The sequence below is a fragment of the Nycticebus coucang genome, chromosome 8 (assembly GCF_027406575.1).
Source record: "Nycticebus coucang isolate mNycCou1 chromosome 8, mNycCou1.pri, whole genome shotgun sequence".
NCBI classification, from domain to species: domain Eukaryota; kingdom Metazoa; phylum Chordata; class Mammalia; order Primates; family Lorisidae; genus Nycticebus; species Nycticebus coucang.
The window spans coordinates 37067078-37084348 of NC_069787.1; the positions used below are offsets into that span (position 1 = coordinate 37067078).

The following is a 17271-nucleotide window of genomic DNA, read 5'->3' on the forward strand; positions in this document are numbered from 1 at the left end:
TGTAGGTAAGACCAATTGTACTGATCCTACATATATTTTATAGAATCTCTGAAAATCTTATCCTACATAGTAAATATTAAGAAGTTGCTACAAATCTAGTTGATCTACTAGAAGAATAGTAAGTCTTTTTACAACTTAGCAACAGAGTCATAAAGGGAATAAAGTTTGATTCAATATGCAGATAAAACTTTGTCATTGTTTACTCCTTAATGGAGAAAGAACATTAATAAATCAACCCAGCATAGCTGCCTTTTCAATTTACTGCCTGGGTTAAGATGACTACTTATGTTCATTTTATTCCCATGAAAACTGAGAGTGTTGGTGGGTACTGATGTACTCTGTTAAGAGAGATTAGTAACTTGATTTTATTGACACAGTTATTTTCATAGAAATGCTCAACACTAATGAATACATCAAAAACCATACTTTATTTTATGTATAGCAATACAATTTACATATTAAATAACACTATAATAGAATGATTTGATATAGTTTTAAACAGAAGAAAAAGGGAAAATTTCAGGTTACAAAACCCCTCCCCCCAAACGAATTAAAAAAAAACAACCCACTTTTCCCAAATGGGTCATTGTGACAAATGTGTCCAGTGACTAATTATGTCTAATTCCTATTGCACAAATGGTCAATGGAATTAAAATAAAACCCAACTTTCACAATCACTGCCTCAAAGAAATAACACATGTTGGATTCTTTTGGAATGCAAAGATGGTTCTTGCTACTTCAATACACAGAAAGTTGAATTCACATATCCACCACAAAAAGGGGGAAAAAAATCAAAACAAAACTGACAGAGTTGAAACTAGAAAAAAATTAGCTTTATATGAAAATATAAAATTCTATGATTATATACCATAGATACAAAGTTCCCAGAAGATGCTTACCCAAGCAACAAAATATTTACAGTTTTAATGATCTTAACTATTTCAAAATGAATTGAAAGAAATATGAGTCAACATGAAGGCTGAATTTTTTTAGAAACAATGGCTGCTTGCTAGTTTCAAACGTTCTAAAAAAAAAAAAAAGGAGTCACTACCCCAAATGTTGGAGAGTTGCGACGTTTTATAAAATCGACTGTCTCCTTTTCTGGAGATGTTTATTTCTTAAAACTCAAGATAGTTTTCTTGAAATTAATTATCCTCTGTAGAAAATGCTTCCCTTTGCAAATATTTAACAAAAATACTAAAAACAGTTTAACAGCTAAGACAAAGTAGAGGCCAAATATCATTATTACAATTCCTTCCTATTTGTAGCATGCCTTCTTTCTAGAGATAAGTAAAGCCAATATCATATGTTAAATGGCAACCAAGGGAAAGTGCAAAGGGTTAAGTGAAATTACAGCTGTTAAAAAAAAAAAAGCAGGCATTTCCCTTCATATAAAAGTTCACTGGCACCATTTGAACATAAACTTTAGAACACAGGAGTTGAAAATGTGTTTTCCAGTATAACTGCTAAATTCTTAAGACAAACTATGCTTTGATTATTTTTTTCTTAAATTATGATGAGTTTGAGTTTCTTTTTTTTTTTTTTGCTTAGAATTAGTAATATGTATCTTTGGTAAATTGATATCTATATTTTAATTTTAAATATAGTATATATGCTTTTAAGAAAAAATTCATAACAAGGCAGTTGTGCTGTGTCATTATAAAGTAAGGTTATTGATTTCAATGTCACTCTGGGCTAAACCCCCCAATATCCAGACCTTGAACACCATCACCCTTCTTTGACCCCAGCTGGACTCTTCTACTTGAAGTGGACTCCTAAGAGATCCAAGGCATAAAATTTAGGAAAACAAATTAATCTTCTTCTTCTTAAAATTCAGAAGTTAGCTTTTTCTGTTTTTAGACTTAAAGACAGTATCATGGCTATAGGATGAAAGAAAAAGTTCTCCTGATGGCAACCAAGTGTCTTTTCTCTCATGTCCAGCATGCCCACTTGGATCATTATATTCAATTTTGTATGATGTGTGCATTATGTTTACCTAGAGTTAAATTCCTACATAGGAACGGTTTATCAAATAGCACACACGAATTTGCAATAGCTATTTCATTTCCCCTTGTCATGTACTTAAACAGTGTGCTTATGTCTCAAAGCAAACACCATTTTTGAAACTCTCTGCCTCTGGAAAGATGCAAGCATAATCTTTGCCAATAACAAATGAATAATAATAGTGAGGATATGCTCTGTGGCGATAGTGCAGAACTGCTGAATATAACTATCCTTAGTGAAGTATGTTTGGACTACTGTGCCAAAACGGTCAAGTGACAGTTGCTCATAGTTCAGTGGGTCAGAATCTGTAACTTTGGTTCACACCTGCCAGAGACACACAGACTGCTCACAGAAAACTTCTAACCCATCCTTATTATGTCCCTATCCTATTTACTAGCTGTCTCTTTTATGACTGTGATATCTTTGTGACAGATAGTCACAGAATTGCACTGGGAGGTATATATCTCCACAAATTGAGCCCTCCGTAGACAGTACAGAAGGGAATACTTGTTATTTGTCTTCTAACCAATGTTTACTTTTACTAAGCAAAAATTGAGAGAGGGACCATGAACTCAAACACTTTTGAAAACCAAGACCACTTTGCCATCTACTAAAAAAGAGTTAGCTTACATCAATACTCTGTCTAAAACCATTTAATTGACTTAAAACAAAAAAAAATCTAGCCTTTCCCTCCCTGATTTCCTTCGATGCCTGGCAGCTGTAGTGCTCCTGTGTTCCAGCTTTTCTTGAGTTCAGTAGAACATCCTGTGTCACTCAGAGGGGCTGTAAAGGTGTCTGTTGTCTAGCACACATACAATGTGGCAAACTTTGCTCACTTGAACACCTTTTCTCAAGACTGTCCTACATAATTCTTGAAAAACAGACTATTCTGGGTTATCAAATCTTGTGATAAAATGATGAGATTAACCCTGGTAAATTATGTAATTCATGAACTTGGCCTATAGATTTTTTTCTCTTTAGGAAATTTGGTCTTCCAGCACCATTCTGACAAACTTCATAGAAAACCAACTCAGGATAAATAGAACTTCAGTGTTGATCATAATTAATTAATGTTTAATGCCTACTCAGATGGTATAATAGCAGCCTGGTGGCCTTTTCATTGAAATTCATGGACATAAAACCTGTTCTTCTTAACAGGTCCAGTTCTGGTGCTGATTTTATTTCTGATAGAAGCTATCCCTCAAAAGCAAACATATAGTGGAAGAAACAGATTTCAGTAAGTAGCTTATTTTTCTAACAAATTCTACAAACATTTCTTATTAATGCTCCTAATTTTCCCATTGTATACTACAGGGTGAATATGATTTCCTAGAGTGGAACAAATAACTTCCTTGGGCTCTCTAATGCTTATCGGCATTTTTTACTGAAGTGTATCTGTTCTTAACACTAAACCACACAAAAGCCTACAAACCCATCTCCCTTTGAACTACTTGAAAACGTAGGTATTACCTTTAATTCGAGATTTTAATATTCTCCAAATCAGATTTATCCATATGTGGGATTCTATATAGTCCTAAGACTTTTGCTAATACAGCATTTCCAAATTAATCTTAAGTAGAAGAATATATGTTATTAAGAGATTTATTATGAAACATTTGGCAAAAAAGGAAAGAAAAGATTAACTATATAGGTAGTTTTTTTATCAGATTGCTGTACGAGGAATAGGGAATTTTTAGAAGACGAGTTTCAAAATTACACACCTGTAAAAATTTTCATTCTTCCACCTACCGTGAGGTATGGTATTATAAACCCAGAAGCATGAATGCAGAGTAACTAAAGGGTCTTGTATCTGAATTGTGTAAAATATTGCCATCTTTCTATCGTAAAAGCCCTGATTTTAGGGTGTAGCTATTTCAGAGAGTCAAAATGGAAAGAACACACACTGTCCACATGTCTACTGTGAAAGCTGTAATACAGAGTTATTCTTTATTTTGACACTTTTTTTTAAAGCGGTGAATATAACTTTGTAACTAATGGATGTTCACACGAAGCAACTCTTAAGCCTTCTAACTTTTTAATGGATCTCTTAGCCATCTTAAATGGAACTGTTTCAAGGCCATGAGGTTAACAGACCTTCTTAGCTCCCGGTAGCCTGCCAGTCTGTAAAAGAAAACAAGGCTCATCCACACCACTAAAATACAGAAGGCATACAGTATTGAACAGTGCCTAAAAAAAGAGGAGGACCAAGGAAAAGTACAGCATTGCCTGCTAGTAGAATGCAACTGTTTCAGCAATAATAATAATAATGATAATAAAATCAAGGTTCACTGTCATAACAAAGACCTTCACTGTACTGAACTAAAAAGGAGCATGTATGTTGTCATGGAATGTCACATCAGGGCTTGCTTTTGTATTAGATTATAGGCAATAACACTGATCATACACGCATAGTGCAAACTAGGTAAAATTGCGTTTCACGGTGTGAAATGAACAGAGGTGCAAATGCTCAGTAGGATACCATTAAGACATAAAATGGCAAAAAATAAATATCAAAACTTTTATCAGTGTAAAAAAGTAATTGGGTTATTGTATAACCTAGAGTCTGGCAAAAAAGGCCTCAAAAAAGTTCTCAGTTTTCCGAAGTTTACAAATTAAGTGCCCTTTCAGGATTCCAGTCACACGAGAGACTCCATGCTCTCGGCAGGGTCTGATTCATCTGCAATTAGAACAGCACCATTTTTGTCCACTGTCATGGGACCATTTCCATTTTCTTTAGTGCTGACCAAGCTGAGCATTGCCTTATAGACAAATTGGTATTGTTCCTGAAAAACAAGAGGAAAACAGTTTGAGCCAAAGAACAGCTTAGTCCGGTCACCTAAGGTAGAAATGTCAATTAAAAATCTTAAGTGTGAGAAACATTAGAGAAACAGGAATAGAATGAATGTTATGTGAGCAAATTAAAAAACCACTTGAATCCTTTATAATCAAGACATACTTTTTTGGTATACTTCTGATCTCCGTCAGCTTGGAATCAAGTTTCAAAGTTGACGGTGTCCATATCTCATAATTAGGGAACAGTATGCTGTAAAGCAGGGCTTCTTGGCCTCAGCACACCGGCATTTTGGGCAGGATGAGTCTCTGTTGTCGAGAGTGTACTCAGGTCGTCTGACAGCACCTCTGGACTCTACCCACTAGATGTCAGAGCAACTCTCTCTGTCCGCATTGTGACAACTGAAAAGGTGTCCAGACGTGGCCCAACCCCCCACCCCTGACCCCCCTGGCGAGCACTGCTGCTCTAAATTATGAGTCTGAATTTCAACTGATGTTGGATGTATTTTACAGATAAGCAGATTACTTACAATGTCTGTGAATACTCCAGGTCTCATAAGATTGATCATTTTTGCAACCTGGAAAACATCCACAGCATTTTCATTCTCCAGTTGCTGGGACAGGGTAGTAAGGGCACATAACATTCCTGCTGAAACTGCTCCATACCTGAGGGAGATAAAAACAAAGATGTGATTTCAGATTTAGAAAGGGACTGAGTATGTTGGAATGAAATTACCATCATGTATTTTCACAGAAAACTAAGTCGATTGTGTTGACATCTATTCCAGAAGACGAAAATGAATGACATGCTGAACAGGAGGGGGTTTTGGAAGCTAGCATATTAGGTGAGGTTTGTTTAGGAATGTAAAATATCCCAAACTGGCTGGTCAGATGTTAGCTTTATATCTGTGGTGAAATGAGAGGGTCAAACAGACTTGGGAGAGCTATAGAACATTTGGTAATAGGCATGACCTGGGTAGTACACGAGGAAAAACAATATAAGAGAACCTTAACTCTAGGCCACTGGACAAGTAGCCAGTAAGGAAAGGCTCTGGAAAAAAGTTTTTGAACAGTCTCAAAGAACTAAATTGAATTTACAAAATATGAAAAATAAAAAATGGAAATAGACGGCTCAAAAAGAAGTCAGAGAATTTTCAAAATTAGTTTTATGTTCAGTAATTATTTTTGGCACTGAAATGGAACTGCCTTCTATAAAATCCTTGGAAAAATAAATATGGTTCTCTTTGCTTCACAAAAAGAAAAAAAAGCTTAGAAGGGTAGTAGACTGTTTTCATCAGGGCCAGGTTGGCAACTTCAGTTTTCATAGGAATCTGTGACGGCGTGTAGTTTCCATACTAGTGATGAGAAAACAGATGGATTAAATGAATTGTTCAAGGTAGTGTTGCTGATTGGTGGCAGACATGAGACCAAGCTTCAGATAGCCTGTGCCCACTGTTCTCTGAAAAATAAGTCAATAGGTAGTCTCTGAATTCATTCTTATATGAAATAAAAAACGACACATTTTATGTTTTTAATACAAATAAAACCACAGTTCCCAGAAACTCCCACACCAATTTTAGAGCAAACCTCTTTAGAGGTAAAAACTGTTACCCATCTAAGGACAGCCTTCCAGAGTCAAGTGTATCACTATGTTTCAATGCAGCTCATCATTTTACCCGCTGCATAGATACGATTTATTCACTTCCCTATTCATGCACATTGATCTTGTTTGTTTGTTTTTTTTTGATTTTTGGCCGGGGCTGGGTTTGAACCCACCACCTCCAGCATATGGGACCGGCACCCTACTCCTTGAGCCACAGGCGCCGCCTTTTTTTTTTTTTGTATTGATCTTGTTTGTATCTTGTGCACATTACCATGAGTAGAAGAGCTGGGTCACAGGTGTGCACATATTTAGTTTTAAGACAGGGTTGTAGTTCTTTCCCAAGGAAATGTTACCTGTTTTGTGCTCCTCCCAGCATCAGAATGCTGGTTTCTCCTCATTTTAACTGTAAGTGCCTGCGCCAACTGATGGATGTGAAAGGTTGTATCTTGTCATTGTTTTAATTTGCATTTCCTTGATTACCAGGGTGGCTGAATATCTTTTTATGTTTATAGATCATCTATATTCCCTTTTCTGAAATTGCCTAATTAATATACTTTGGAACTTTCCTATTAAGAAAATGGAGTTTTAGGAGTTATTTTTTATGTTATCTATAGTACCTGTTGTAGGAATTTTTTCCGATCTCTACCTTTCTTATAATTGTGGTCATTTTTGTTATAACAAAGTATAGTTTAGACGTAATCAAGTTTGTCAGTCTTATGTTTGGCTTCTTTGAATCTTATTTGACAGTGCTTCCCCTAGCCTTGTATTTTAAGCATATTCTTCTACATTTTCTAGTTTAATTTTTTAATATTGTTCATTTCATCTGATTTTTCTTCTTGTTTGAATGTAAGAAAGGGATCTGATATTAGTTATTTTTCAAAAGGTCTGATCTTTTCTTGTTGATGATCTTTCCTTTTATCATATAACAAATTTTGATATTTGCAGGCCTATTTCTGAACTTTATTTTGGGTCTGTATTCTGTTTGTTTTTTTTGTACCTTTCTATATTTCATTCCTTGATAAGTTGTGATATCTGGTAAAGCAACTTTCTGTGATAGTCTTGGACTTCGTTTTGTTTTTAGTGTTTCAAACACAAACAGAAGGTGCCAAAAAATTGTATACCCATTTTAGGCAATTACAATATACAAGATAACAAACATTATTGATATAGATTGAGTATTACAATGTTGATACAGTTTTTTATTTTCTTAAAATGTGTATTCTTTTTGGGAACTCCTTCTATATTATTAATTTTCATTTTTACTTGTACACACATTATGGAATACCTCTAACCTTTTACCCCATTTTATCCTGTTTCTTAGTAATTTTGAAGCCAGATTGTCAAGGAACAAAAAATTTGTTGGAATTTTGATTAGGTTGCATTGAATATATAGATGGATCTGAGGAAATTAACATCTTTTCAATCTGGAGCTTTTCTGTTCACGAACATGATGTCTTTTCTCCATTTATTCAGGTCTTTTATAGCTTTAACTAGGCTTTATGATTTCTTCATAGTCTTTGCCAGTTTCATTTTAGGTTAATTCCAAAGTCCTTTGGAGTTTCTATTACCCCTAAGAATGGCCTCTCCTCGTGACACTTTCTGCCTGGTTTCAGAGGATGTCTAGGAAGGTTACTGACTTACCCCCATGGTGAACCTGGTAGCACCTCACCACACACAGACCCCTGGGTAAGTTCTCATAGTCTGTGGATTCCTTAGGTAGTTGGCTCTATCTTTATTTGACAACAAGGTCTGTTTTGCCTCTTTTCAACTTTTATACTTCTTGTATATTTTCCTTTAACTGTGTTGGCTGGTACTCAGTTTTCTGTTCTAATGCAGACAGCAGATACCATGTGGCATTAAAGGCCAAGCTTCTAAATTCTTAAGAGTAAATAAAAATATTTGGTATACAGACTTCTGGCAGATAAAAGTCCCTCTACTAGTGTCCTAAATTCATGCACAGATTTTTGGTAATTTAGCCAAATATGTAGCCTTCATTTAGTTATATTACCAAGATAAATCTTAATTTTTTCATGATGTGTAATTCTTTTATTATAACATACTGGGTTTTATTTTCATTTTTTGCATTCATATTCACGTAAGTTATTGACCTATTCTTTTCCATTCTGGTGCTAGCCTTGATTGTTTAAACTGAGGTAGCATTAAATCCTCTCTCCCATATATTATTGTTTAAACGTATCCTTGATCAGGAGGTGTGGGCCCTAACAGTTGGAGAACTTTTTCTTTTGTTCAGTTCTTGGTAATCACTAACATGTCCTGTACTCTTTCTATTTGCCAAGTTCTCTCCTAGGTATTTTACATGCACCAACCTGATCCTCACAATAACCCTATGATGGGGGTGCTATTATTATCTCCATTTGAGGCTGAAGAAATTAGGTCCATTCAGGTGAGGTAACTGGCCAAGGTCTCATAGTAAGCCTAGAGCTTCAATTTGAGCTGATACATACAAATGGCTCAGAACAAAGATATATTTAATAAATGTTACTTTATGATGGTTTTATCTAAGCTGAAAGTATATTAGTATAAAGTTAAAGTCTTAAATGCTTACTTTATTTCCTTTAAAATGCTTACTTTATTTTCTTTAGCTTTTAATTATAAGACATGTTAAACACACACAAAAGCAGATAGTATCCTAATTTTCTTTTTTGGCCGGGGCTAGGTTTGAACCCGCCACCTCCGGCATATGGGACTGGCGCCCTACTCCTTGAGCCACAGGCGCCACCCAGTATCCTAATTTTCATCAGCGCATGGCCACTCTTGTTTTATCTTTATTTCCTCCCCCATATATTTTGAAGCAAATCATTTTAGTACAAAACCCTAAAAGACAAGGACTTTAAATTGGACCTATTAACACACCTAAGCAAATTAACAATTCTCAAATGTTTTTACTGTAACTACAGATATACTATAGATTTCTTTTCCTCCTTTTTTTTTTTGGAAAGAGTCTCACTCCGTTGCCCCACCCCAGAGTGCTTTGGTGTCAGCCTCGCTTTGCAGCAGCCTCAAACTTGTGGGCTCTAGCAATTCTGCCTCAGTCTCCTGAGCAGCTGAGACTATGAGCACCTGCCTCAACAACTCGCTGACTTTTCTATTTTTAGTAGAGATGGGGTCTCCCTGTTGCTCAGGCCGTTCTTGACCTCCTGAGCTCAATCAATCCTCCCACCTTGGCCTCCCATAGGATTGTAGGTGTGAGCCACCAAATCCTGCCTTCTTCCTAATGTTAATTTATGCCATTTTAAATATTTATCTTCACCATATTTTCCAAAGTTGTACTTTTTATTAGATTTTATTTTTAAATTTTACTGTCTCCTCCCAGCCTCCACTTCACTACTATTTGCTTTTTTGTTTTTTAATTCCTTAGATTTTTTTTTTTTGGTGGTTTATCTAGTTCTTTTTATGACTTCTTGATTTGAAAGCTTAGTTTGCTTATTTTTCATCTTTTCTCTGACCTAGACAGTAGTTTAGGCTATAAATTTTTCTCAGTACAGTTTGGCTCCCATCCTACTAGGTTTTGAAATGCATCATTGAGTCAGAAGTATTTTCCAATTTCTGTTTTGGTTACCTCTTTAATGTGTGAATTATTTCTTTTTTTTTTTTTTTTTTTTTTTAATTTGGCCGGGGCTGGGTTTGAACCCGCCACCTCCGGCATATGGGACCGGCGCCCTACCCCCTGAGCCACAGTGTGAATTATTTCTAAGCAGTTCTATTTGTAAAGATTTTAATTTCTAGGTATAAGTATTTGGGAATCTTACTTTTTGTTGGTTTCTAATATTAATGCATTGTAATAAACGAATGTGGCCTAGTGTATTTGTTTTGGGGAAATACATCGAAATGCTATTTATGGTCAATTTATATAAATAAACCGGTTGTATTTGAAGAGAATGTAGGTCTCTCTCTTGGGTACAGACTTCTTTATATCACTGTCAGACTTTTTAATTGTGGTATTCAAATCTTCTCTCTGAATCTCACTGTTCACATGTATTTCAGTTTGAGAACTCAGCATTGTCTTCAATCCTTAGAAACCTCAGCTCTTACTACTTTGTTTGCTCTGTCGTTGGTCTCTTCATTCATCACTTCTTAGACATATGTTAGAATTCCTATATCCAGCTTCCATATCCTAGTGTTTTGTAAATTTCAGATTAATATGAGGATATGAATGATTAGGTTACATTGTTTGCATTTCTAAGGTAAATCCATGTTTCAGTTGAGCCCTTCACTCAGGGGTGTGCTGTGTACCCTTACTTTGTGCCCATTAGGTGAGAGCTTACTAACCCCTTACCTCCTTCCCTTTCCCTCCACCATATCCTAGATCTATTTCAGCTTGGTCCACTGTATTACTAGCCTATCTCTTAAAACTTAAATTTAACAAATTATATACTTTCCCCATTCTTAAGCTCTAATTTCTTCCTGTTTCATAATATGTTCTTAACTCATTTCATAAAATCTTCCTTTAAGAGCACTGAGCACATTATTTTAATATCCTATTTAATATCCTGTGATTCCTCTATTAACTCTGATTCATTATGGTTTTTTGGTTCTTGTTCATCATGTTGTCTTTCCCCAGCTTCTAAAATCTCCTGAGTTGACCTTCTCATTTTAGCTGGTATTTTTTTAAAAACTCATTTGTTCTGGCCAGGCACAGTGGCTCATGCCTGTAATCCTAGCACCCTGGGAGGCTGAGTCAGGTGGATTGCTTAAGCTCAGGAGTTTAAAACCTGCCTGAGGAAGAATGAGACCCCGTCTCTACCAAAAACAGGAAAAACTAGGCTGGGCATGGTGGCACATGCCTGTAGTCCAGCTGCTCAGGAGGTTGAGGCAAGAGGATTGCTCACGCCCATGAGTTTGAGGTTGCTATAAGTTATGATGGTGCCAGGGCACTCTACCCAGGGTGACAGAGTGAGACACTGTCCAAAAAAAAAAAAGTAATTTGTTCTGGTTTTATTCAGGAGGGAAGAATTTAACCTTTGCTTGATCTATTCTAATAAAACAGCTATACTTAGGACCCTCCCTGCTTTTTTCTTAGCTCTTTCTTAAAGCTTGTATAACCGATCAGCTAAGTCAGGTAATGTGTACGCACACTTCCACGTGGGATTACTCTGGGCTTTAGGTGGGTTGCTTTCCCTGTATTTAGTCACTCTTAAGTAAGCAGTTAAATTATACCTACATAATAAGGCTTCAAATGCTGACAAGAAACTAGTAAGTCAAATCAGTGAAATGCACTGATACTTTTAAATATCTTCTACATACCACGCGTTATAATGAAAGAATAAAGTCTGGGAAAAATAAAGGCCATTATCATTCAGAACTTTATGAATTAAGTAGGATTAAAGGGTATTTATTGAGTTTTGTGACTTTGCACTTAAAACTTCGGAACCTGGATAAAATGAAAGTGGCATATAAATTCATTGGTTTCGGTACTTTGTTTGCTACTTCCTCTAAGGGCTCCATTAAAAGTAATACTTGTATAACTACTGTTGTTAAGAAAAAAAAAAGTTGTTTTATCTTTCAAAGAAATTAAAGTACTTTATGTGTCTCATGTGCAGTAAGTTTTTTTTTTTTGTAGAGACAGAGTCTCACTGTACCCCCCTCGGTAGAGTGCCGTGGCGTCACACAGCTCACAGCAACCTCTAACTCTTGGGCTTAGGCAATTCTCCTGCCTCAGCCTCCTGAGTAGCTGGGACTACAGGCACCCGCCACAACGCCCGGCTATTTTTTGTTGCAGTTTGGCCGGGGCTGGGTTTGAACCTGCCACCCTCGGCATATGGGGCCGGCGCCCTACACACTGAGCCACAGGTGCCACCCCGTGCAGTAAGTTTTTAAGCACTGGCTATACCGTCTATACTCACTTTAAAACACACTGAGGTAGGGCGGTGCCTGTGGCTCAAGGAGTAGGGCACCGGTCCCATATACCAGAGGTGGCGGGTTCAAACCCAGCCCCGGCCAAAAATCACACACACACAAAAAAAGATATTTTGGTACCCTCAATGAATCCCCAACAATAAAAATAAATAAATAAATAAAACACACTGAGGTTTCTTGTGTAGTCAATGTACATAATACCTGTGGCCATTTAATCTTATTTTTTACTATTTCATATAATTACTTACAATTATTATAGCTTTGCTTTTTAAGACTTTGTTTTAAAACTCATAACCATGAATGGAATCCACAGTTATAACTCTTTGTCACTGTGAAGAAAGTGAAGCTTCTCTCCAAAATCAGTCGGGCAGGAAAGAAAACAAAGAATTAAAACTTGAATATGTATCAATCCTGGGAAAGAATGGCAATAGAAAAGCTTTCTATGGGGCTTTAAAAAATGAAGACTTGGGGTCAATGAGAAAATACCATAGGGAAAAATTACAGCACAATTTGAAGAAGTGAGGGAGATGAATGGCAGGCATGCTGCTGTGAAAACCAGGGGGAGGCAATGGTCACCTGTGGGCTTAGGCAGATGTGGATTTGACTACACCAGAACCAGGGCCGGATTCCTGGCCTGCCACCTGTGTAGTTAGGTGCATGTAGCCCAGGGCCTCGATGGCCTGACTGCTCACAAGGGTCCTACGGGTCATTTCATGCTCTGCTGTTGTCATTCGGAAGTTCTCGATTTTTGACAAGGGTGCTCCACATTTTCATTTTACACTGGACGCCATGAACTTCAAATATGTAGCTGGTCCTGACTCTGACATTCACTAACTGTCCATATACACAGGTTCCAGGCAAGTTAATTAACTTCACTCTGCCTGTTTTCTCATACGGGAAAGAGGGCTCCTAAAATGACCTTCCAAGTGCGATGATTTTGAGAATGAAAAGAAAGACGTGAATTAGCAATTATTGATAAAGTGGGTTTCTTTGCAGCAGTTGGTTATAGAAAGAATTCTGTGTATTTGTGTCTTTTATTAGAATATCTCAGCAGTTTTCAAACTCTTGATCTCTGGACCAAATTAATATAAAAAATTACTGAGGCTCTCCAAAGAGTATCTGTTTATTTGGGCTGTTATCTATCAATGTTTATTATATCAGAAATGAAAACTGAGAAAATGTTAGGCTACAAGAACATATGAATACGCATTCTATTAGCCCTTAGGGTAATGTCACCACATTTCACGTTGCTCTGGAAAACTCTATTGACCACTCATGACAGAATGGGAGTGAGCAAGGCACACAGTAATTCTTTTTTTATTATTATCATTGAAAGTAGTTTTGATCTCTTGGATCTCCTGGAAAGGCCTTGGAGGGACAACTGAAAATGTGCCTACTGATATCCAAAAGGGTGGCAGATGTATCTAATTAAGTGTTTACAGAGGAAACTATTCTCCATTCTGTGAGTCAAGGAAAAAATTTGGGTAAAAATCTTACATACAACTCTCTATAAGACTGTGTAAGAACCATGCAAACTATTGTAAGAACCATCTAAACTATTGCAAGTATATAGACTGTTTTTAAAATTTGACAGTAATGTTACAGATCAGCCTCTGAGCAGAATAGCTTTGAACAGATGAATTTAGGATGCTGAGAATGAAGCAGTTTGCCTTTAAGCTGTGCCTGTCCTCAAATAGAATGACTTCACTTTTTGGTGAGGAATTGTTTCCTTAGCTTATTTATCTAGAAACTTCATCCCCAGGCACATAGAATCCTGAAAGTAGCTGTTAAAAAGATGTCTATGAAGACCAGATAGATACCACCAAGTGGTTTGTGCACTGTTTGCCTTAATACTGGAAGTGCACAGGCCTTCCCTCTAAGCCTGCTCGCTCCCCACTTTTGACAGAGCTTTGTAAAATGGTTTTATGGTTCACAGAGAATTTAAGCAGGCAAAATGACGTTGAGCAATAAATATGACAGAAAGAAAGGCTCTCTGGGGACACTTTATATAGGAGTACATATCCCTAATTTCTAAGTCACCAGTCACCATAATTTAAAAGCATAGTAACTATTCATGCAAATACTTATCCAGCACCCACTCTGTCCCAGGCATTGAGCTTCACCTTATGAAGACTGGGATGAATTAGTCACCACTGCTGGCCTCAGCAATGTGAGAGTGACAGTCAAGTACACAAATGGTTACAGATTGACATAACAAAAAGGAAGGACATTTAGCTGGTATATGTACAGGGAAGGAAGCAGTATTTGTTAATGATTTTGATTAGTGCCTCTGGGATGTGTTAAGAGATGGTCTCAAAAAGAGTGACTTTTGAACTGTGTGTTGAATGAAAGGACATTCAGAAGAAATAGCTTTTGTAGGGCCAAGGTGGTCTACAGGAAGTATTTCTGTGGTGAATTGGGATAACAGCTAGAAAAGTAAACTTAGACTGGATTGTAAAAGATTTTGAAAAGCACACTGAAAGAGTGGCTTAAACCAACAAGACTAGGTGGCCAGTAAGATGTGGAGGTGAGGGAGGCTCAAAGAGGACACATGTGTTTCTGATTTTTACAACTAAGTAGTTGGGGTCAGGCAGGGGAGATGATGAGTTTGATTGCAGGCATGCTGGATTGGAGGTGTTTGAGGGCCATCAGAAAGGGTGTAGAGGTACAAAAAGTAGGTAAGATAGAAACTGAAAAGCTATGTGTTGTCTTGTGGAAAAGTAATTTCTATGGAATCAACTTATCATCCTCTACCAGTGGAAGATAGATGAACTAATACATTTCTATAGTTGTCACTTAACAAAGACTATCTACATGATACTTGCAGATTTGCTGGTTTCAGATTAATTTGCTCTTTTCATATTTAGGCCCCAGGCAAGCTATATTTGGTTAATTCCAGAGGTAACATATTCAGCATGTGACATGAAATAAAAATCACTGAATAAGTAAGGCAAGTACTGTATATACATGTGTAATCAAACAGTTCCTTATAGTGTTTACATGGTGATGGTGGTTTTTCTTTCCCTTTTTCTTTCCCTGGTTACCTGCATTACTGACTTTAAGACAGAATTCCTCAGAGTACTACCACAATAGCAAAATCTGTCACGGATCTGGGCATCAGCCTGAGTTGATGAGAGCTAATAAAACCCAGAAGGCATTTGAAGAACAGACCCAGATAAGTTGGGGGGAGGGGAAGAAAGGAGAGAGGAAATCTGTAGAAGTAGCAACCACCCAGTTATTCTGAGGCTGTCTGTGCTATTTAGACAATATTATTGGCTATCACATCTTCAGGGATCTTATATCCTTTGCTTTTTAATTAATGTTTCAATTAGAATGCTTTTCTAATCTTAATTTTTAATCTTACTAATTAAGAGTCAGGCCAACATTTTGAAATAGTTACTGTTCCCTAGGAAAGACTGCAAAACTTTTTGGAAGCATCCAATAATATGGCTTACTTCAAGCAGGAGAATGCTCTGACTTAGGATCAAGGTACTGATGGCAGCCCAAAGTCTGTGCACTTCAGGTTACAGCTTTCAGTGCAAGGAAAACAAAAGACTTAAGTTTTACGTTGAAATTTATTAACATCTTATGCTACTAGAGTAGTTGGTAATTTAATGAACATAATGGATGAACTGAGAATGTGCTGACCAAGGGAGCTACCTTGGACCTAAAATAGAAATGAGGATGAGGATGTACATTCCATAGGAGCTGAAGGTTTGTGAGGTTCTAATGATCCTGGGTTACACAACTGACTTACAGCCTGGTTCTAGCCATGAAGTTTAACTACAAATAGCCACATCCCATAAGGTATATCTACTACCCCCTTTGAAGGGGAATGGATTGGAATTCCATTCTGACCTTTCGAAGCTCCAGGCATAAGTTCATTTCTCTCTCTCTTTTTTTGAGACTGTCACTTGGAGTAGAGTGTCATGGTGTCATAGTTCACAGCAACCTCAAACTCCTGGGTCAAGTGATCCTCTTATTTCAGCTTTCCAAATATCTGGGACTATAGGTGCCGGCCACAATGCCTGACTATTTTTAGAGATGGGGGTCTCACTGTCACTCAGGCTGCTTCAAACTCCTGAGCCCAAGTGATCTACCCTCCTTGGCCTCCCAGAGTGTTAGGATTACAGGCATGAGCCAGCCTGCCCAGCCTATTTGTTCTCATTGAGATTCATATTCATATTCTTTTTCTTTTTTTGAGACAAGAGTCTCACTTTGTCGCCCTAGGTAGGGTGTTGTGGTGTCACAGCTTACAGCAACCTCCAGCTCTTGGGTTTAGGTGATTCTCTTGCTTCAGCCTCCCGAGTGGGTGGGACTACAGGCACCCGCCACAAGACCCGGCTATTTTTTTGTTGTAGTTTGGCCAGGGCTGAGTTTGAACCCACTATCCTCAGTACATGGCGCTGGTGCCCTACTCACTGAACCACAGGTGCCACTCGAGATTCATATTCTTTAAGTCCCAAAAGAGTACTATAAACTCTTGAACACAGCATAAACTCTAAATATCATTAACAGTAACTTTATCCTTATCAATCAACTGAACCATACTTTGAAAGCTTCCTTTCCTAACGAATATTTGCTGAAATTCAGTGTAATGATTTTAAAATAAATGTAACTATTTAATTAATGTAAACAGTTTTTAAAGTATTTTTTTGTTACTGAAACAAAACTTTAAGAAGTATGCAAGTCTACTTTAAAATCCAGAGCATATTCTAGAAAGCAGAACATGCTCTGCATTCTAACAACCTAGCATCTTAGAAGACTTTGCTGTATTAAAATGTACACAGGCCAGGTGCAGTGGCTCACACTTATAATCCTTGCACTCTGGGAGGCCAAGGGAGGTAGATTGCTTGAGTTTAGGAGTTCAAAACCAGTCTGAGCAAAAGTGATACCCCTGTCACTGCTAAAAATAGAAAAATTAGCTGGGCCTGGTGATATAGGCCTGTAGTCTCAGTTATTTGGGAGGCTGAGGCAAGAAGATAGCTTTCGCCCAG

General features: G+C 37.2%; 1 protein-coding gene across 4 annotated transcripts in view; it reads right to left on the minus strand.

Moving 5' to 3' along the window:
- Positions 1-409: 409 nt before the first annotated feature.
- The window catches only part of PTPRG (protein tyrosine phosphatase receptor type G), a 773199-nt gene continuing 756337 nt past the window's right edge, over positions 410-17271 (minus strand). For all 4 annotated transcript variants that reach the window (XM_053598712.1, XM_053598711.1, XM_053598714.1 and 1 more), the window contains 2 exons: positions 5325-5460; positions 410-4787 (listed from right to left, as the gene is read on the minus strand). In XM_053598712.1, coding sequence (XP_053454687.1) covers positions 4641-4787; positions 5325-5460 — 283 coding nt within the window. In that variant the 3' untranslated portion in view covers positions 410-4640. The remainder of the gene's footprint in view (positions 4788-5324; positions 5461-17271) is intronic.